Source organism: Salvelinus alpinus, chromosome 11 (assembly GCF_045679555.1).
Source record: "Salvelinus alpinus chromosome 11, SLU_Salpinus.1, whole genome shotgun sequence".
NCBI lineage: Eukaryota > Metazoa > Chordata > Actinopteri > Salmoniformes > Salmonidae > Salvelinus > Salvelinus alpinus.
In genome coordinates this window covers 60,074,232-60,090,885 of record NC_092096.1, presented here as the reverse complement: position 1 = coordinate 60,090,885, position 16,654 = coordinate 60,074,232, and the positions used below count along the sequence as shown (strand labels likewise).

Here is a 16,654-nt window from a genome sequence, read left to right as displayed (position 1 = left end):
AACTCTAAAACTTCAATTATCAGGAGTTAGTTGACTGCATTCACCAACTTCTCTGGCTCACCACAACTATCAACCTCACTTAAAGGTCCTACTGTATATAGTGGAGAACGAGAAACTGACCAGTGGGTAAGGGGTATGAGAAATGAAAATCCAGGAGTGATACAGATATACACGGCTCATACTAAAAGCTTTATACATTAGATGAGGTACATTACAGTAAATACATTTTTTTTCCAGAAATCCTGGATGGAAGATTCCTGGAATCAAGAGGAAATAATCTTCCAACCAGGAGTTCTGGAAAACCTGGGGGTTTTGGGAAAGTTACAGAAATGTTGCAATCCCTTAGAAAGACAAAACAATCAGAATTACACACAAACACAACACCGAATGACCCTCTCGCACAGACAAAACAATCAGAACTACACACAAACACAACACCGAATGACCTTCTCACACAGACAAAACAAATCGGGAAATTAAACACAAACACAGCAACAACAAAAATACCCAGACACAGACGCCACAACCTTCTCAGAAGCCCACAGACAAAGCAGCTAGCATGCAAGAACAGGACAGGGAGAAGGAGGTGGAAGACAAACTAAATGAAAGAGATACAGGTCGTGTTGGGGAAAGTTGGTGAAGAGGAGACATGGAGTGGTAACTGAATTTGAGATTACAAACGTGTAAAAAGACAGACGATGTGATTCCAGGTCTAACATTTATTAGATCTAATCAAACACAGATACAGAATTAATTTTCATGATTATCTACAACAGGCATCCACAGAGGGAAAGGATGATTCCAGACAGAGTGTGACATGCAATTCAACAATGATACCGTTCATTTTAGTTTTCTTTCTCTATATATTTAATTGAATTTTAAAACCAGAGTGAAATACTTATTGGCATTGTTGAATTGCATTGCATTAGAGGGTGGGATGGAAGAAAATACAGCTTTTCAATTCAAATAATTCAATACAAATAATACAATGTACAGGTACATGGTCATCTTTTCAAATAACAATTTCATAACTCTTTGGTTACGTTTTATCTTGTCTGTAGCTGTGTACTGGGCAGAGAACTACACACCAATTATAAACTCACAATGCAAGCATAGAGCTTTTATTGATTGACATGAATGCTGGCTGTGACTCATGGCAATCTTTCAGGTTTTCTATTACAATCAATCAAACCAAACAATTCACACCTGCATGGTAATTGTAGCTTGCTACAATTTGGTTGCTGTCAAATTATAGTAGGACTATTTTTCATGGATTGTAATGACATTTGTCATGTTGACCATTAAAGCATTATGAATGTATAATGAGTTTATTCACCTGGGTCAAATCTGTATCCTCATATACTCTGTGGTACAACAATACGAATCTTTCTACAGTTGACTATCACCTCAAATCTCAGTTAGGTTGTAAAACCCATCAGTTCAGTGGTATGCGAATGTAAATGTCATTCATTTCTAAATATATACATCACTATTTACAATTGAACTCAACTTACTATTGAAAGTGACCACAAACAATGCTATCTATGTTCATTAGAAAGTATTCAAAGGAGTAAAAATTATTGGGGTACAACTGAGAGCAGTTGTACATAAAGTGCATTGGAGTCAGTATAAAATTAGTTGTCACTGGAAGTCAGGTCATCCCTCAGACACACAGGATCACACACTCTCCGTCTCTCACACATATACAAACACATACACACACACACACACCAACACGCTAATGCATAGTCACAATGTGGAAATACCTGAGCTGGACTGGCCATCCCCACATCCATCCTGGGAGGTTTGGGCGCAGGGCGCAGGAGGGGTGAAGTTAGCCTCGTGCAGGCTACCCTCGTGGGACAGCGGCAGCGGCGAGGGGGGCAGAAGGGTGCTGTTGGGGCTGTTGATGTCCCCCTCTCCCACCAGGGTCAGGTCAGCATGTGTGTCTTCCTCCAGCGTTCTGAGGCCTGGGCCTCTAGCCTCCAAGAGTCGGGGGATGGGGGAGAGGGTGGCACCGAAGGTGGGTATGGGGTGGCGGGCTAGGGGCAGTGCCCTGCGCCCCGCAGCGGAGTGGGAGTGTCCGTTGGCGCTGCTAAGGGAGGAGTCCAGGCTCTCGGAGCGCAGGCTGGCGTTGAGGGGACCGCGGGCGGGGGTGCCGCCCACCCCGTTCACCCTGCCTGCCCCCTGGCCCTGTTTGATGGAGGTGGGGGTGGAGCAAGTCGCGTCTAGGGAGGCAGTGGAGGGGGAGCAGGTGGTTAACCGCAGGAAGTCAGGTAACTCCAGGTCCTCTTTGTTAAGGAGGCCTCTCTGGGCATTTCTCCGGCTGCTCTGTGCCCGGCTCAGGAGCTCGAAGAATTCTAAAGAGAGAGAAAGCAGTTACTTCCTATTCCTAAAACCCTCCCCAAGAACAAGGAAACTGGTCAGATAAAAAGGGGATTAGTTAGTTTAACGTGTACAGTACACAGCCCCACGCTGCACTGAGAGATAACTGTGAAGGTTGAAGGCTCCTTTTAATGCTGCCAAAGAGGTGGTGTTGGTGACGCAGCGAAGCAAAGCTCAGAGAAGCCACCACAGAGTAGAAAGAGAGGGGGATGATTTACCTTCAGCTTCATCTATATTAATCTTTTTCGGTTTTCTCTTTTCCGTAGGGAGCGACGGCTCTGGTCCGCTTGCCTTTCCTGATGACCTGTCATCTCCCTGCAGACGCAACAATAACAACGCACTCCATTAAGAGGGAGGGAGGAGGCTGTGCATGCCCTTTACTAACACCACTACGACACATCCCGGACAGATTTACTTACACTGTGAGTGTTTAAGTGTTTGCACCTGTTGCCCTGTTATTTTCAGAAGTAAAGGAAAACCCCAAAACAACATATAACACAGGCCCGTTGTTCCTTTGATGCGCGTTGTTTCGTTGGTGCTTAGTAAATCAGGTTAATGTAATATCCCTAGGGGACAAGGTCAGGTCTCAACTATAAAGGCGACCAGGAGGATGAACTACAAAGCAGGGGGTCAGTCAGTGTTCAAGTCAGCTGCAGCCAGCATTCAAGCAAGGAAACCACTTTGAACAAAGTAGAGTAGAGCACTTGAGCAATTATTATGTGATGTTAAATTGTTAAGAAGCAGCATAGCAGGGGAGCCGGAGACAGAACATTTAGAAGTTTAAGGATACTTGAGAAAAGTGAAAACAGGGATAAAAGAAGGAAGTCTCCTTACTGTTGCTGAAAGACTCCTGCTGGTCAAAGATGGCAGATGGGCTTTCAAGGAGGCTGACTTGGAATCTATAGAGATAGAGAAAAACAACATGGAGGTGAATCTGAGCCAACGAGCCATCCCATGCATCCTACATACCTCTGATATCTTTGCTTATCACTAGAGGTAAGTGGGACAACAAAACAGGACATAGATTACAAGAGCGGTTTGAATTCCTGGAAACAGATGGGCTGAAGTGCAAGGTCAACATTGGAAAAGTGTCGCCACTGAATTTCTCCAGTCACTATCACTTAGGGTGATTGGGGGTTTGAGTATGCCAGTGGGTCTCTATTAGCCTGGTCCCAGATCTGTTTGTGCTGTCTTTGTCACGACTTCCACCGAAGGTGGCTCCTCTCCCTGTTCGGGCGGTGCTCGGCGGTCGTCGGCGGCGGCCTTCTAGCTGCCACCGATCCATTTTTCCTTTTCGTTTGTGTCTGTCTGTATTGTTTACACCTGTGTCCTATTAGTTGATTTCGGTGGGTTTATTTACCTCCGCTGCCTGCTAGTCTTTGTGCAGGATTGTTTGCTGTGGTTTCTTTGTTAGGGGTGTGTGTCTGCACCACAGGTTTTCTTTCTCACGGCAGTTGTACCGTTTTGGTATGTGTTAAGGAGTAGAGGTTTCTCCCCCGTGTGTAGCGTTTATTTTCCCTGTGTGTGGCGACCTCGTTCGGGCGTATTTCCCCCCCCATGTTGTTGTTGAGTTGGGACTTCTAATAAACTATTGTGCCACTGGGATTTCCTTGCTCTCCTGCTCCTGATTCCTGCATCTCCCTCCTTCAAGGAGGCACGTAACAGTCTTGATAACTCCTATGGACAGTAACCATAGGTGTTGGTATAATCGGTGTCAGTGTGCTAGCTTAGCATGTAGCGCTGCCTCCCTGAACCTACCTCTGACTGGGCTTGAACCAGACTGCCCGTGCAAACCGTCTGAGCTATACAACAGGTACCAATTGGATAGCTCCAACAGTGACATTTCAAGCTAGCTGTGGACTGAGCTTGTGGTACGTTCCTAGCTTGGTTACACTAGCAAGACAAACAGATCTGGGACCATGCAAGGTCACTGTAGGAGTGAGTGGAAACAGTGACCCTCTTCAGGGTTGGTTGACCTTGTCTCTTGTCTTAGCGTGTGTTTTGGAGTTTGGTGTGGTGGTGGTTTTACCTTTCCCTGAAGCAGAGGGATCCGCTCTTTCCAGCACTATGCGCAGGCCGTCGAGGCTGGATATTGGCGCCCCTAGGTCTAAAGGCTCCGTTTCTCCACTCTGTCAAAATACACAGCATTTTAGAAAGTTACCTTGCTAGCATTATTAGCATGTTCCCATCCATTTCAACAGATTAGGATGATGCCATATTAGCATGTCATTCAAACATGTAGCGTATCATCTCAACTTCTGTGTACTATCATTAACCATGTAAGACATGGAAGCCCTCACTCTATTTAGAATGTGGCTTTAGCTTCCTGTATAATACTGGGGTAAATGCTTGGAAACACACCACAGGACAAAAATAAACCAACTAACTGGCAAGGATTTGGGGGAAAGGGAGGAGTCTTTCTACCCTCTTCCTCCCTCATGTTTCAGGAGTGTAGTCATTCATAATTATAGCCCTCTCTCTGCAAAATCTGAGGCTGGTTGAGTCAGAATGAGCTAACCACCCAGTAACATTTGAAGAGCATGAGGTTCCTTCCCCCTTCCAAGCCAATGAGACTCCACCCAGTGCCACTGTCATGCTCTACAGAAGAGCTGGGGTGTGTTGGATACACAGCTGCAAACATAAAACCTTGAGGCAACCCAGCCAGACTTACTATTTTGGCCACCAGATCGTTGAGGTGGAGGCCATACTTCGCCACGACAGGGCGCAGGACCTCGGTGACGGGTTTGGTGGGTTTGGCCTTCAAGCCTACGGACCGATTAATGGGTACCAGGTCCAGCCTAAAAATAGAGGGAAAATAAATCAGATGATTTCATTAAGATTCTCTTGGGAGAATGGAGGTGCGAAGAGTTATTTCAAATTTTACATTGGTAAATAAAAAGGGTGGAATGTGAGAGAGAGTGAGAGAGAGATATATAGAGACATAATAATATAGAGATACACTATATGTGCGGACACCTGCTCGTCGAACATATCATTCCAAAATCATGGGCACTTATATGGAGTAGGTTCCCCCTTTGCTGTAATAACAGCCTCCACTCTTCTGGGAAGGCTTTCACTAGATGTTGGAACATTGGTGCAGGGACAAGAGCATTAGTGGGGTCGGGCACTGATGTAGGGGTATTAGGCCTGGCTCACAGTTGGCGTTCCAATTCATCCCAAAGGTGTTCAATGGGGTTGAGGTCAGGTCTCTGTGCAGGCCAGTCAAGTTCTTCCACACCAGTCTCGACAAACCATTTCTGTATGGACCTCGCTTTGTGCACATGGACATTGTCATGCTGAAACAGGAAAGGGCCTTCCAAGTTGCCACCAAGTTGGAAGCACATAATCGTCTATAATGTCATTGAATGCTGAAGCGTTAAGATTTTCCTTGAATGGAACTAAGGGTCTTGCCCGACCATGAAAAACAGCCCCAGATCATTATTCCTCCACCAAACTTTACAGTTGGCACTCTGCATTTGGGCAGGTAGCGTTCTCCTGGCATCCGCCAAACCCAGATTAATCCGTCGGATAGCCAGGTGGTGAAGCATGATTCATCACTCCAGAGAACGCGTTTCCTCGCACTTCCAGTTCAATGGTGGCGAGCTTTACACCACTCCAGCCGATGCTTGGCATTGCGCATGGTGATCTTAGGCTTGTGTGTGGCTGCTCGGCCATGGAAACCCATTTCATGAAGCTCCCGAGGAACAGTTCTTGCGCTGACATTGCTTCCAGAGGCAGTTTGGAACTCGGCAGTGAGTGTTGCAACCGAGGACTGACGATTTTTACGAGCTACGCACTTCAGCTCTCGGCGGTCCCGTTCTGTGAGCTTGTGTGGCCTACCACTTCACAGCTGAGCTGTTGTTGCTCCTAGACATTTCCACTTCACAATAACAGCACTTACAGTTGACCGTGGTAGCTCTAGCAGGGCAGAAATTTGATGAACTTGGAAAGGTGGCATCCTATGACCGTGCCACGTTCAAAGTCACTGAGCTCTTCAGCACGGCCATACTACTGCCAATGTTTGTCTATGGAGATTGCATGGCTGTGTGCTCGATTGCATACACATGTCAGCAACAGGTGTGGCTGAAATAGTCAAATCCACTAATTTGAATGGTTGTCCACATACTTTTTTGCCATATAGTGTATACAGTAGATGCATCTGCTATTACCTGAAAAGGGTGCGCTTTTCCATTCTGAGTTCCCGTGAGCTGAGGGTCATGCAATCTTGGTCCAGCACTAAAGGCTAAACAAAATTGAAACCAACATGAAAAACTACTCATAAAGCCATGAAGCAATGCCTAACCAATATAATGATAATAATATATATGACATTTAGCAGACGCTTTTATCCAAAACGCCATTAATCAAGGCTCCATTTCTTCACTGCACGGAACCTTTTAAGCGCACGTGTTTCCGCACGGAACCTTTTCAACGCAGGACCCAACATGGAACACAGCTACAGTCAACGCTTGCGTTTTTAGCTAAATCGCTGAAGACTGTGTGCATCTAGCCCAAATCATGTATTACATTTTTTTTTTAATGTTTTTACCTTTATTTAACTAGGCAAGTCAGTTAAGAACAAATTCTTATTTACAATGACGGCCTACCGGGGAACAGTGGGTTAACTGCCTTGTTCAGGGGCAGAGTGGTAACGCGGGTGCAAGCAGTTGCTCCAGACGCCACTTGGGTACACTGCAGCATCCATCGAGAGGCTCTTGCTGCCAAGGGAATGCCTGACAGCTTGAAAGATGTTTTGGACACTACAGTGAAAATTGTTAACTTTGTTAAAGCAAGGCCCCTGAACTGTTGTGTATTTTCTGCACTATGCAATGATATGGGCAGCAACCATGTAACTATTTTACAACATACAGAAGTGCGCTGGTTATCAAGGGGCAATGTATTGACACGTTTTTTTTTTAATTGAGAGACGAGCTTAAAGTTTTCTTTACTGACCATAATTTTCACTTGTCTGACCGCTTGCATGATGATGAGTTTCTCACACGACTGGCCTATCTGGGTGATGTTTTTTCTCGCCTGAATGACCTGAATCTAGGATAACAGGGAATCTCTGCAACTATATTCAATGTGCGGGACAAAATTGAGGCTATGATTAAGAAGTTGGAGCTCTTCTCTCTCTGCATTAACAAGGACAACACAGAGGTCTTTCCATCATTGTATGATTTTTTGTGTGCAAATGAAGCTTACAGACAATGTCAAATGTGATATAGTGAAGCATCTGAGCGAGGTACTTTCCCGAAAGGGATGACACAAACAACTGGATTCTTATCCCTTTCATGCCCTGCCTCCAGTCCACTTACCGATATTTGATCAATCAAAATTGCAACAAGTGGTTCTGTGAAAATCTAATTTAATCAGAAGCCACTCCCTGATTTTTGGATTGGGCTGTGCTCTGAGTATCCTGACTTGGCAAATCGCGCTGTTAAGACACTGATGCCCTCACTAGCATGAAAACTAAATACAGGCACAAACTGTGGGTGGGAAATGATTTAAGACAGACTCTCTACAATACAACCCAACATTGCAGAGTTATGTGCATCCCTTCAAGCACACCCTTCTCATTAACCTGTGTTAAGTTATTCACAATTAACAAATAAAGTTTTATATGTAAGATAGCTAAATAAAGAGCAAAATGATTGATTATTATTATATTATTATTTGTGCTCTGGTCCTATAAGAGCTCTTTGTCACTTCCTACGAGCCGGGTTGTGACCAAAACTCACACTCATTCTTATGTTTAATGCATCGTATAGTGTGTGTGTGGCAGGCTTACAATTGTGGCAAAAAACAACATTTGAGAGTGCGCTGACCCTAGTGCTAGAGGGGGTATGTAGCTGGAGGTTGAATGTTTGAAGGGGTACGGGACTATAAAAAGTTTGGGAACCACTGGGCTAGACCAATTATATCTTACACCAAAGACATCTTAAATCCGTTTTTTGTATGTTTTTCTGCCGTGAGTAATATGCGGCAGGCTATAAGACTATCTATCGTATAATGGCACAATCATTATTTTAATTCAGTTTTTTTTGCGGGCTCATACACTACTGTTCAAAAGTTTGGGGTCACTTAAAATGTCCTTGTTTTTGAAAAAAAAGCTCCTTTTTGACCATTAAAATAACATCAAATTGATCCGAAATACAGTGTAGATATTGTTAATGTTGTAAATGACTATTTTAGCTGGAAACGGTTGATTTTTAATGGAATATCTACATACGGTAGGCGTACAGAGGCCCATTATCAGCAACCACCACTCCTGTGTTCCAATGGCACGTTGTGTTAGCTAATCCAAGTTTATCATTTTAAAAGGCTAATTGATCATTAGAAAACCCTTTTGCAATTATGTTAGCACAGCTGAAAACTGTTGTCCTGATTAAAGAAGCAATAAAACTGGCCTTCTTTAGACTAGTTTAGTATCTGGAGCATCAGCATTTGTGGGATCGATTACAGGCTCAAAATGGCTAGAAACAAATAACTTTCTTCTGAAACTCGCCAGTCTATTCTTGTTCTGAGAAATGAAGGTGAGAAAATGCCAAGAAACTGAAGATCTCGTACAACGCTGTGTACTACTCCCTTCACAGAACAGAGCAAACTGACTCTAACCAGAATAGAAAGAGGAGTGGGAGGCCCCGGTGCACAACTGAGCAAGAGGACAAGTACATTAGAGTGTCTAGTTTGAGAAACAAATGCCTCACAAATCCTCAACTGGCAGCTCCATTAAAAATAGTACCCGCAAAACACCTTAGAAAGCGCTGTCCATTTTGTTGTATTAGGCTTTGAAACAACATCCACAAGGACTATATTTTACACTCAATTTCAACCTGTTGTTGAACTTCTTTCTTCAACTAGATCAATCACAGTGAGGTGAGTTTTAAAAGCACAATACTGTTTTGATGTTAAGTATTTGATGTGAATTTCAATTGTATTTGCATTGATGTCAGAGTGGTTAGAGGGACAATAGAGCCCTGAGTACCAGGCCACGTGGAATTTTACTGCTGTCATGACTCATAAGTGCCGGTGTGGTGGTAATATGGTCACTGCAACAGCCCTACCAGTAACGCAAAGCACTGCTTTTTAAATGTAAAAATCTTTCTTTAGGGCCAAATATGAGCAAATTCTAAAATTGCGATTAATCACGATTAATAATACCATTAACCTGATTCATTATTTTAATCGTTTGACAGCCCTACTTAATACATCAGTGAATCTGGATAATGTCACTCTAAATCCACATTGAGATGCACAGTAACTGTGCTAAGAATCAGTGTGCTTCCCTCACCTTCTCTCCTCCCACCAGGAAGAGGTCGACGGCGACCATATTGATGCAGAGTTTCTGACAGAGGACCCGGAGCACCTCCCTGATGGTGGCGCCCGGCCGCAGAGTCACAGAGGAGCACGAGCCATCCGGCAAGGTCACATTGCAGTGCTTGGCGGAGGACAACCTGTCCCACACCGGCACTGAGTGACGGTTGTCCCCCTACACAGGACAAACCATAGTCAGAGATAGAACTCAATAGAAGCAAGAGAGAGGACCAAGAGTTAAAAACAGCAACAATGTCTCTATGTCTTGTATTGTATGTAGTGTTAAATGTTCGTCCTGTCTGCAAACCAAAATTCCCTATGGGGTAAAATAACTATGTTGAACGTCTGAACCTTGAAATCAACCCCCATTAACTTTTTATGGCTGGGGGCAGTATTGAGTAGCTTGGATGAATAAGGTGCCCAGAGTAAACTGCCTGCTACTCAGGCCCAGAAGCTAAGATATGCATATTATTAGTATATTTGGATAGAAAACACTCTGAAGTTTCTAAAACTGTTTGAATGATGTCTGTGAGTATAACAGAACTCATATGGCAGGCAAAAACCTGAGAAGAAATCCAACCAGGAAGTGGGAAATCTGAGGTTTGTAGGTTTGCCTATCCAATATACAGTGTCTATGGGGTCATATTGCACTTCCTAAGGCTTCCACCAGATGTCAACAGTCTTTAGAACCTTGTTTGATGCTTCTACTGTGAAGGAGGGGGGAATAAGAGCTGATTGAGTCAGGGGTCTGGCATAGTGCCACGAGCTCACTCAGGCGCGCTCCCGTGAGAGTTAGCTGCGTTCCATTGCATTTCTACAGACAAAGGAATTCTCCGGTTGAAACATTATTGAAGATGTATGTTAAAAACATCCTAAAGATTGATTCTATACATCGTTTGACATGTTTCTACGAACTGTAATGGAATTTTTAGACTTTTCATCTGGCCTGCGCGTCACGTTTGGATTTTGGAACTAAACGTACGAACAAAAAGGAGGTATTTGGACATAAATTATGGACTTTATCGAACAAAACAAACATTTATTGTGGAACTGCGATTCCTGGGAGTGCATTCTGATGAAGATCATCAAAGGTAAGTGAATATTTATAATGCTATTTCTGACTTCTGTTGACTCCACAACATGGCGTGTACCTGTATGGCTTGTTTTTGTGTCTGAGCGCCATACTCAGATTATTGCATGGTGTGCTTTTTCCGTAAAGTTTTTTTTAAATCTGACACAGCGGTTCCATTAACCTCTCTGGGGTAGGTGGGACGCAATCGTCCCACCTGGCCAATAGCCAGGGAAAATACAGAGCGCCATATTCAAATAAAATGATATAAAAATCAAACTTTCATTAAATCACACATGTAAGATACCAAATTAAAGCTACACTCGTGAATCCAGCCAACATGTCAGATTTCAAAAAGGCTTTTCTGCGAAAGCATAAGATGCTATTATCTGATGATAGCACAACAGTAAACAAAGAGAGTAGCATATTTCAACACTGCAAGCACAACACAAAACACAGAAATAAAAATATAATTCATGCCTTACCTTTGACGAAATTCTTTTGTTGGCACTCCAATATGTCCCATAAACATCACAAATGGTCCTTTTGTTCGATTAATTCCGTCGATATATATCCAAAATGTCAATTTATTTGGCGCGTTTCATCCAGAAAAACACAGCTTCCAACTTGCGCAACGTCACTACAAAATATATCAAAAGTTACATGTAAACTTTACCAAAACATTTCAAACTACTTTTGTAATACAACGTTATGTATTTTTAAACGTTAATAATCGATCAATTTGAAGACGGGATGATCTGTGTTCAATACTGAAAGAAAACAAACTGACGCAACTTTTTTGGTAATGTGCCTCTCTCAAACAATTTACTTCAAGTGAACCTCATTTACGATTGCCGTACTTCTTCATTACACAAAGGAATAACCTCAACCAATTTCCAAAGACTGGTGACATCCAGTGGAAGCGGTAGGAACTGCAAACAAGTCCCTTAGAAATCTGGTGTCCCAATGAAAACTCATTGAAAAGACAGTGACCCCCCCCCCAAAAAAAAATCTGAATGGTTTGTCCTCGGGGTTTCGCCTGCTACATAAGTTCTGTTATTCTCACAGACATGATTCAAACAGTTTTAGAAACTTCAGAGTGTTTTCTATCCAAATCTACTAATAATATGCATATCTTATATTCTGGGGGTGAGTAGCAGGCAGTTGAATTTTGGCATGCTATTTATCCAAAAGTGAAAATGCTGCCCCCTACCCCGAAGAAGTTAAGGAGAAGTTTATCTAAAGTTCCATGTAAAACATTTGTATCTTTTATCAATGTTTATTATGAGTATTTCTGTAAATTGATGTGGCACTCTGCAAAATCACCGGATGTTTTGGAGGCAAACATTACTGAACATAACGCGCCAATGTAAACTAAGATTTTTGGATATAAATATAAACTTTATCGAACAAAACATACATGTATTGTGTAACATGAAGTCCTACGAGTGTCATCTGATGAAGATCATCAAAGGTTAGTGATTAATTTTATCTCTATTTCTGCTTTTTGTGACTCCTCTCTTTGGCTGGAAAAATGGCTGTGTTTTTCTGTGACTAGGTACTGACCTAACATAATCAGATGGTGTGCTTTCGTCGTAAAGCCTTTTTGAAATCGGACACTGTGGTGGGATTAACAACAAGTTTATCTTTAAAATGGTGTAAAATACTTGTATGTTTGAGGAATTTTAATTATGAGATTTCTGTTGTTTGAAATTGGCGCCCTGCACTTTCACTGGCTGTTGTCAAGTCGATCCCGTTAACGGGATCTCAGCCGTAAGAAGTTAAGTCATATGTTTCATATAACACCTGTCATAACCATTTTGACAGCGGCATACCCAAGTCAAGAGGACTTTCTGGCAACATGCCACAAAACTAAACAGAGTCGTGATCTGTATAATGTCTGCTGCTACTACAGAGCTATCTTGGTTCAGTGTTGCCATGGTGACCTGGCCTGGCCGGCATGCGGATGTTACCTCCATCTTGCCCGCTGAACAGGAAGTGGCCAGCTCCAGACTGGCACCTGAGGACAAGGAGCCCTGTGATTCCCTCCGACCGTTGCTGCTCCAGGAATCTACCCAACACAGGAAGGCCAGGGAGGTCAGAGGTCACAGTTAGGAACTCATTAACTCAGTATTGCGATATTCCATGCAAAAAAGGAGAACAAGAAGCAGACAAAACTATTTGTTTCTTTAAAAACCTACTGTATGTACAATATCGTGTGCTATAGCTCGGGAAATAAATACATGTGACTCTGGATGACAACATAATGATGTTTGTTTCCAACATTAGGTCTGTTTACCTTTGTGGGTTTTTTTCGCTGCCACGATACAAACTAGTAGCGCGATACTGGTATCATCCCATCCCTACTTACTATCCATGCATCATCACAACACAGCAACACATAAAAGACAAGCTACTATCCATGCATCATCACAACACATCTACACATAAGACAAGCTACTATCCATGCATCATCACAACACATCTACACATAAGACAAGCTACTATCCATGCATCATCACAACATAACTACACATAAAAGACAAGCATCATCACAACACAACTACACATAAAAGATAAGCTACTATCAAGGGAAAACATTTGTGTAACATCGCCAATGACATAAATCAGATGAAGCTCAAAACACCATTTGAATTGCCGCTTCAGAAGTTCACCTTTCATCATAACAAATTTATAGCATGCAGTGCAGTGCTGTGTATTGCCTGACCAAAGAACATAATGTATGCCAGAAAGCTTCATGTCAATATTGAAACCATACACAAGAAGTTCCCTCACAGGGAAAAAACGTTATTTGAATTGAATACATAAGATTAACTCCTTGTGACATTCTATGACTGAGAATTGCTGACCGAGGTTGATTTCTCCAATGTCCTTTTTCTTGGGTCCCTTTCCGAAGCTCCGGTTCCGGGACCAAGAAAAGAAGGTGCCCCGTTTCTTATGCTCATCATGCTCGTCTCCGGGGTCCTCATTAAGTGACCTTCCTGATCTCTGCTTCCTGGCCTCCTATTGGTCAACAAAACAACTAGTTCAAACAACATGTCTAACACCTGGGTTGTATACATTTGTGCACAACGTAGCAAACCGTTTTGCTATTGAAAACATTTAGAAACAAAAAGAAATTGCAGTGGAAAATTAGTTTCTTATTGGACAAGTTCAGGTAGTCCCTTTTGGTCTGTTTTCTTCCATTTGGTATCTAGTGAATATGACCATGATGTTTTGAAGGTTAACAAACACCTATACTGGCTACAACACAAAATGTGCATCCCACAGGCGAATGACACTGTGATGGTTACTAGGACAATAGCAGATACTATTTTGGCTGTTAAGGTTACTTTAGTACAAGGCGGGTACCTTTATGGGCGTGGAGAGGGAGAGAGAGGAGCTGGCGCTGTGCTTGGAGGGGGCGGGGCTACAGGGGATCTGGTAGGGGTCAGGTAAAGGTCGTCCCTCCACCTCGGCCAGCATGCACTCCTGATACAGGCCAGACTTGAGGAACCTGGAGTAGCTGTCAAACTTCATCAGGTTGAAGATCTACAGACAAAATTGGGGGGGAAAAGGGTCTGGTGTTATGAAGGGTCACAATCAGTTATGACATGTGTTATGACATATGTGGTAATAGCAATGATTAAGTCATGTTTGTAACAACATTGGACAGATCTACACTGACGTTGTACAGGCCTGTGAGTTTGTGGGGGGGGGGCGGGGGGGGGGGGTGTATGCCAGTTTGTGTTTGACCTTGGTAAAGCACAAGAGCCATTTTGGAAACAGGCAGATGACACTGAATAATAAAAATTGTTCCAGCAGTGCTGCCCCGGCAGTTGACACTGTGCTACTCCCAGCCTTATGTGTGTGTGTGTGTGTGTGTGTGTGTGTGTATAAGGGAGGGTTGACAATAAAGTATATTATTATTTATTTAACAACATAACATAGAGTAGTAGGCAGTTGGTCCTCTCACTTGTAACTGCTGAGCCTTGAACATGTTTGGACATGGGGAGGTGAGGACGTCGTCGGCCAGTTGGGCCTGACTGTCGATGTTGACCGGAGTGGTGGCTTTACTGGACAGGAAGCTGTTGTAGATCTCCCCTGCCCTCTGGGATAGCTGGAGAGGAGAGGAAGATGTTTTAAAAACACACACACAACTATGACATAACCTAGTCCGTTGTTATGAAGGGGACTGATTCTGGTGTTTTACACACAGATCCTCACTCAGCCACACAAGGTGCTGCACAACCAGCACTTCTAAAGGCACCAAGGAATTGTCTGTCGAGACACACAGACATGTCCAGTATATTGAGGGATCTTTTTTAATCAATCCATGACATCCAAAGCCTATGGACTAGATAGGAAAGTATGGTTTGGTCTTGGTGATGTGTACGAGGAAGAACCTTACCTGCTTTTTGTCCGTTGCAGGTATATGACTGAAGTATTCGCAGCCCTGCCAGAACAAGATATTCTCCTCACTGAATTCCTTCTTGAGGAATTCCTGTGGAGACACAAACAGCTTTATCATACCTGCAGTAAGCCTGGAGTGTTCGGATCCAGTGTTGATTGGCTATTGATGGATTCTGGGTTCTAACGCCTAAACTTGAAATAGAGTTAATTATCAGGTATTCTATTGAAATATTGAGTGCTATGGTTTAGAGGGTCTACACCAGAAGTGGATGGTTATCTGTAGGAGGAAGGTATATGGTGGGTGCAATTAAGCTTGGAATGTGCTGAGTGCAGGGAAAACGATCATATGTGGCAGGCATTGATAAGGTGAGAGAGTCATGGATTAGTGATGAAGGGGGTCGAGGTCAGGTCACGTTAAGGGAGAAGGAAAAGTGTATTGCCTGTATCACTTCGTTTCCTGCCTAGCAATAAAGATACAATGTTTAGCGAGAAGGAGGAGACTCCATCCAAAGTGGGATACATATACCACCACTATTGTAAACATGTTTTTGTCGGTTCAGCTGCTCGATCCTTTGTGAAGAATAAACGTGGTTTAAGCTTTCATAGTGTCCGTCGAGTTCTTACTCTGATAATTAGAACCTAACACTATATAGTTAACTATTGCTTCTATTCCATAAGAAGAGAATGGTTTAACGCCTTCAAACTCAACTCTGGACCTCGAAGTCAGTTCCACTGCGTTTTTTCATTGTTGCCCTCTAATCAGGGACCGATTTAGACCTGGGACACCAGGTGGGGGAAATGAATTATCAGGTAGAACAAAAAAAACGGCAGGCACCGGACCTCGTAAGGTAAGAGTTGAATACCCCTGTATGGCTGAGGTAGCTTCACATTGATTTCATCCAACAGAATGGAGAATGAGAGAGATAACTGTAACATCACGTAACATGCAAACTAAAACATCATTTTGGACGTCTGAGGTAGACGAGTATAGATTTCATCTAACAGAATGGAGAATGAGAGGGTTTCAGATCATATAACTAAACTAACAGTGAACTAAAATGATGTGAACTAAAATTAAATTAAATTTCCCAGAGTTCTTTACTATACATACTGAGAAGTAGCGGACGCCAATGGGGTCCTGGAGCAGGCGCTCGAAGCAGGCGGCCCAGCTGGCCACCCGGCGCTCTGACAGCCTCCTGTGGCTGCCGGCGCCGGGCAGACTGCCGTTGCTGTTCAGACTGCTCTGGCTGCAGCAGCCCTGGAGCTGCACACCACCACCATGGTCTGGAGAGAGGGAAATTGTAGGGAAAGTGGTTAGGGGACAACGGGGGTAGAGACCAGAACTGTTCTGACAGTGACTGTTCTGACAACAACAGCCTTAATACTGCACCATAGTCTACAGCAGAGAAAAGTTAATTCAGGGACACAATTCTAAGCTAGTTCAAAGAGAGGGGAGAAAATGGTATTAGT

The 16,654-nt window shown here is 43.3% G+C and overlaps 1 protein-coding gene across 2 annotated transcripts in view; it reads right to left on the bottom strand.

The window, feature by feature from the left end:
- LOC139534580 (regulator of G-protein signaling 12-like) overlaps positions 1-16,654 on the bottom strand; it is a 95,676-nt gene that overhangs the window by 8,256 nt on the left and 70,766 nt on the right. For both annotated transcript variants that reach the window (XM_071333820.1, XM_071333819.1), the window contains exons 5-17: positions 16,296-16,468; positions 15,183-15,275; positions 14,748-14,891; positions 14,144-14,323; positions 13,642-13,795; positions 12,745-12,842; positions 9,680-9,877; positions 6,555-6,628; positions 5,057-5,183; positions 4,415-4,514; positions 3,220-3,284; positions 2,604-2,700; positions 1,767-2,360 (exon numbers count right to left, since the gene is read on the bottom strand). In XM_071333820.1, the coding sequence (XP_071189921.1) occupies positions 1,767-2,360; positions 2,604-2,700; positions 3,220-3,284; positions 4,415-4,514; positions 5,057-5,183; positions 6,555-6,628; positions 9,680-9,877; positions 12,745-12,842; positions 13,642-13,795; positions 14,144-14,323; positions 14,748-14,891; positions 15,183-15,275; positions 16,296-16,468 (2,097 nt within the window). The remainder of the gene's footprint in view (positions 1-1,766; positions 2,361-2,603; positions 2,701-3,219; positions 3,285-4,414; positions 4,515-5,056; positions 5,184-6,554; positions 6,629-9,679; positions 9,878-12,744; positions 12,843-13,641; positions 13,796-14,143; positions 14,324-14,747; positions 14,892-15,182; positions 15,276-16,295; positions 16,469-16,654) is intronic.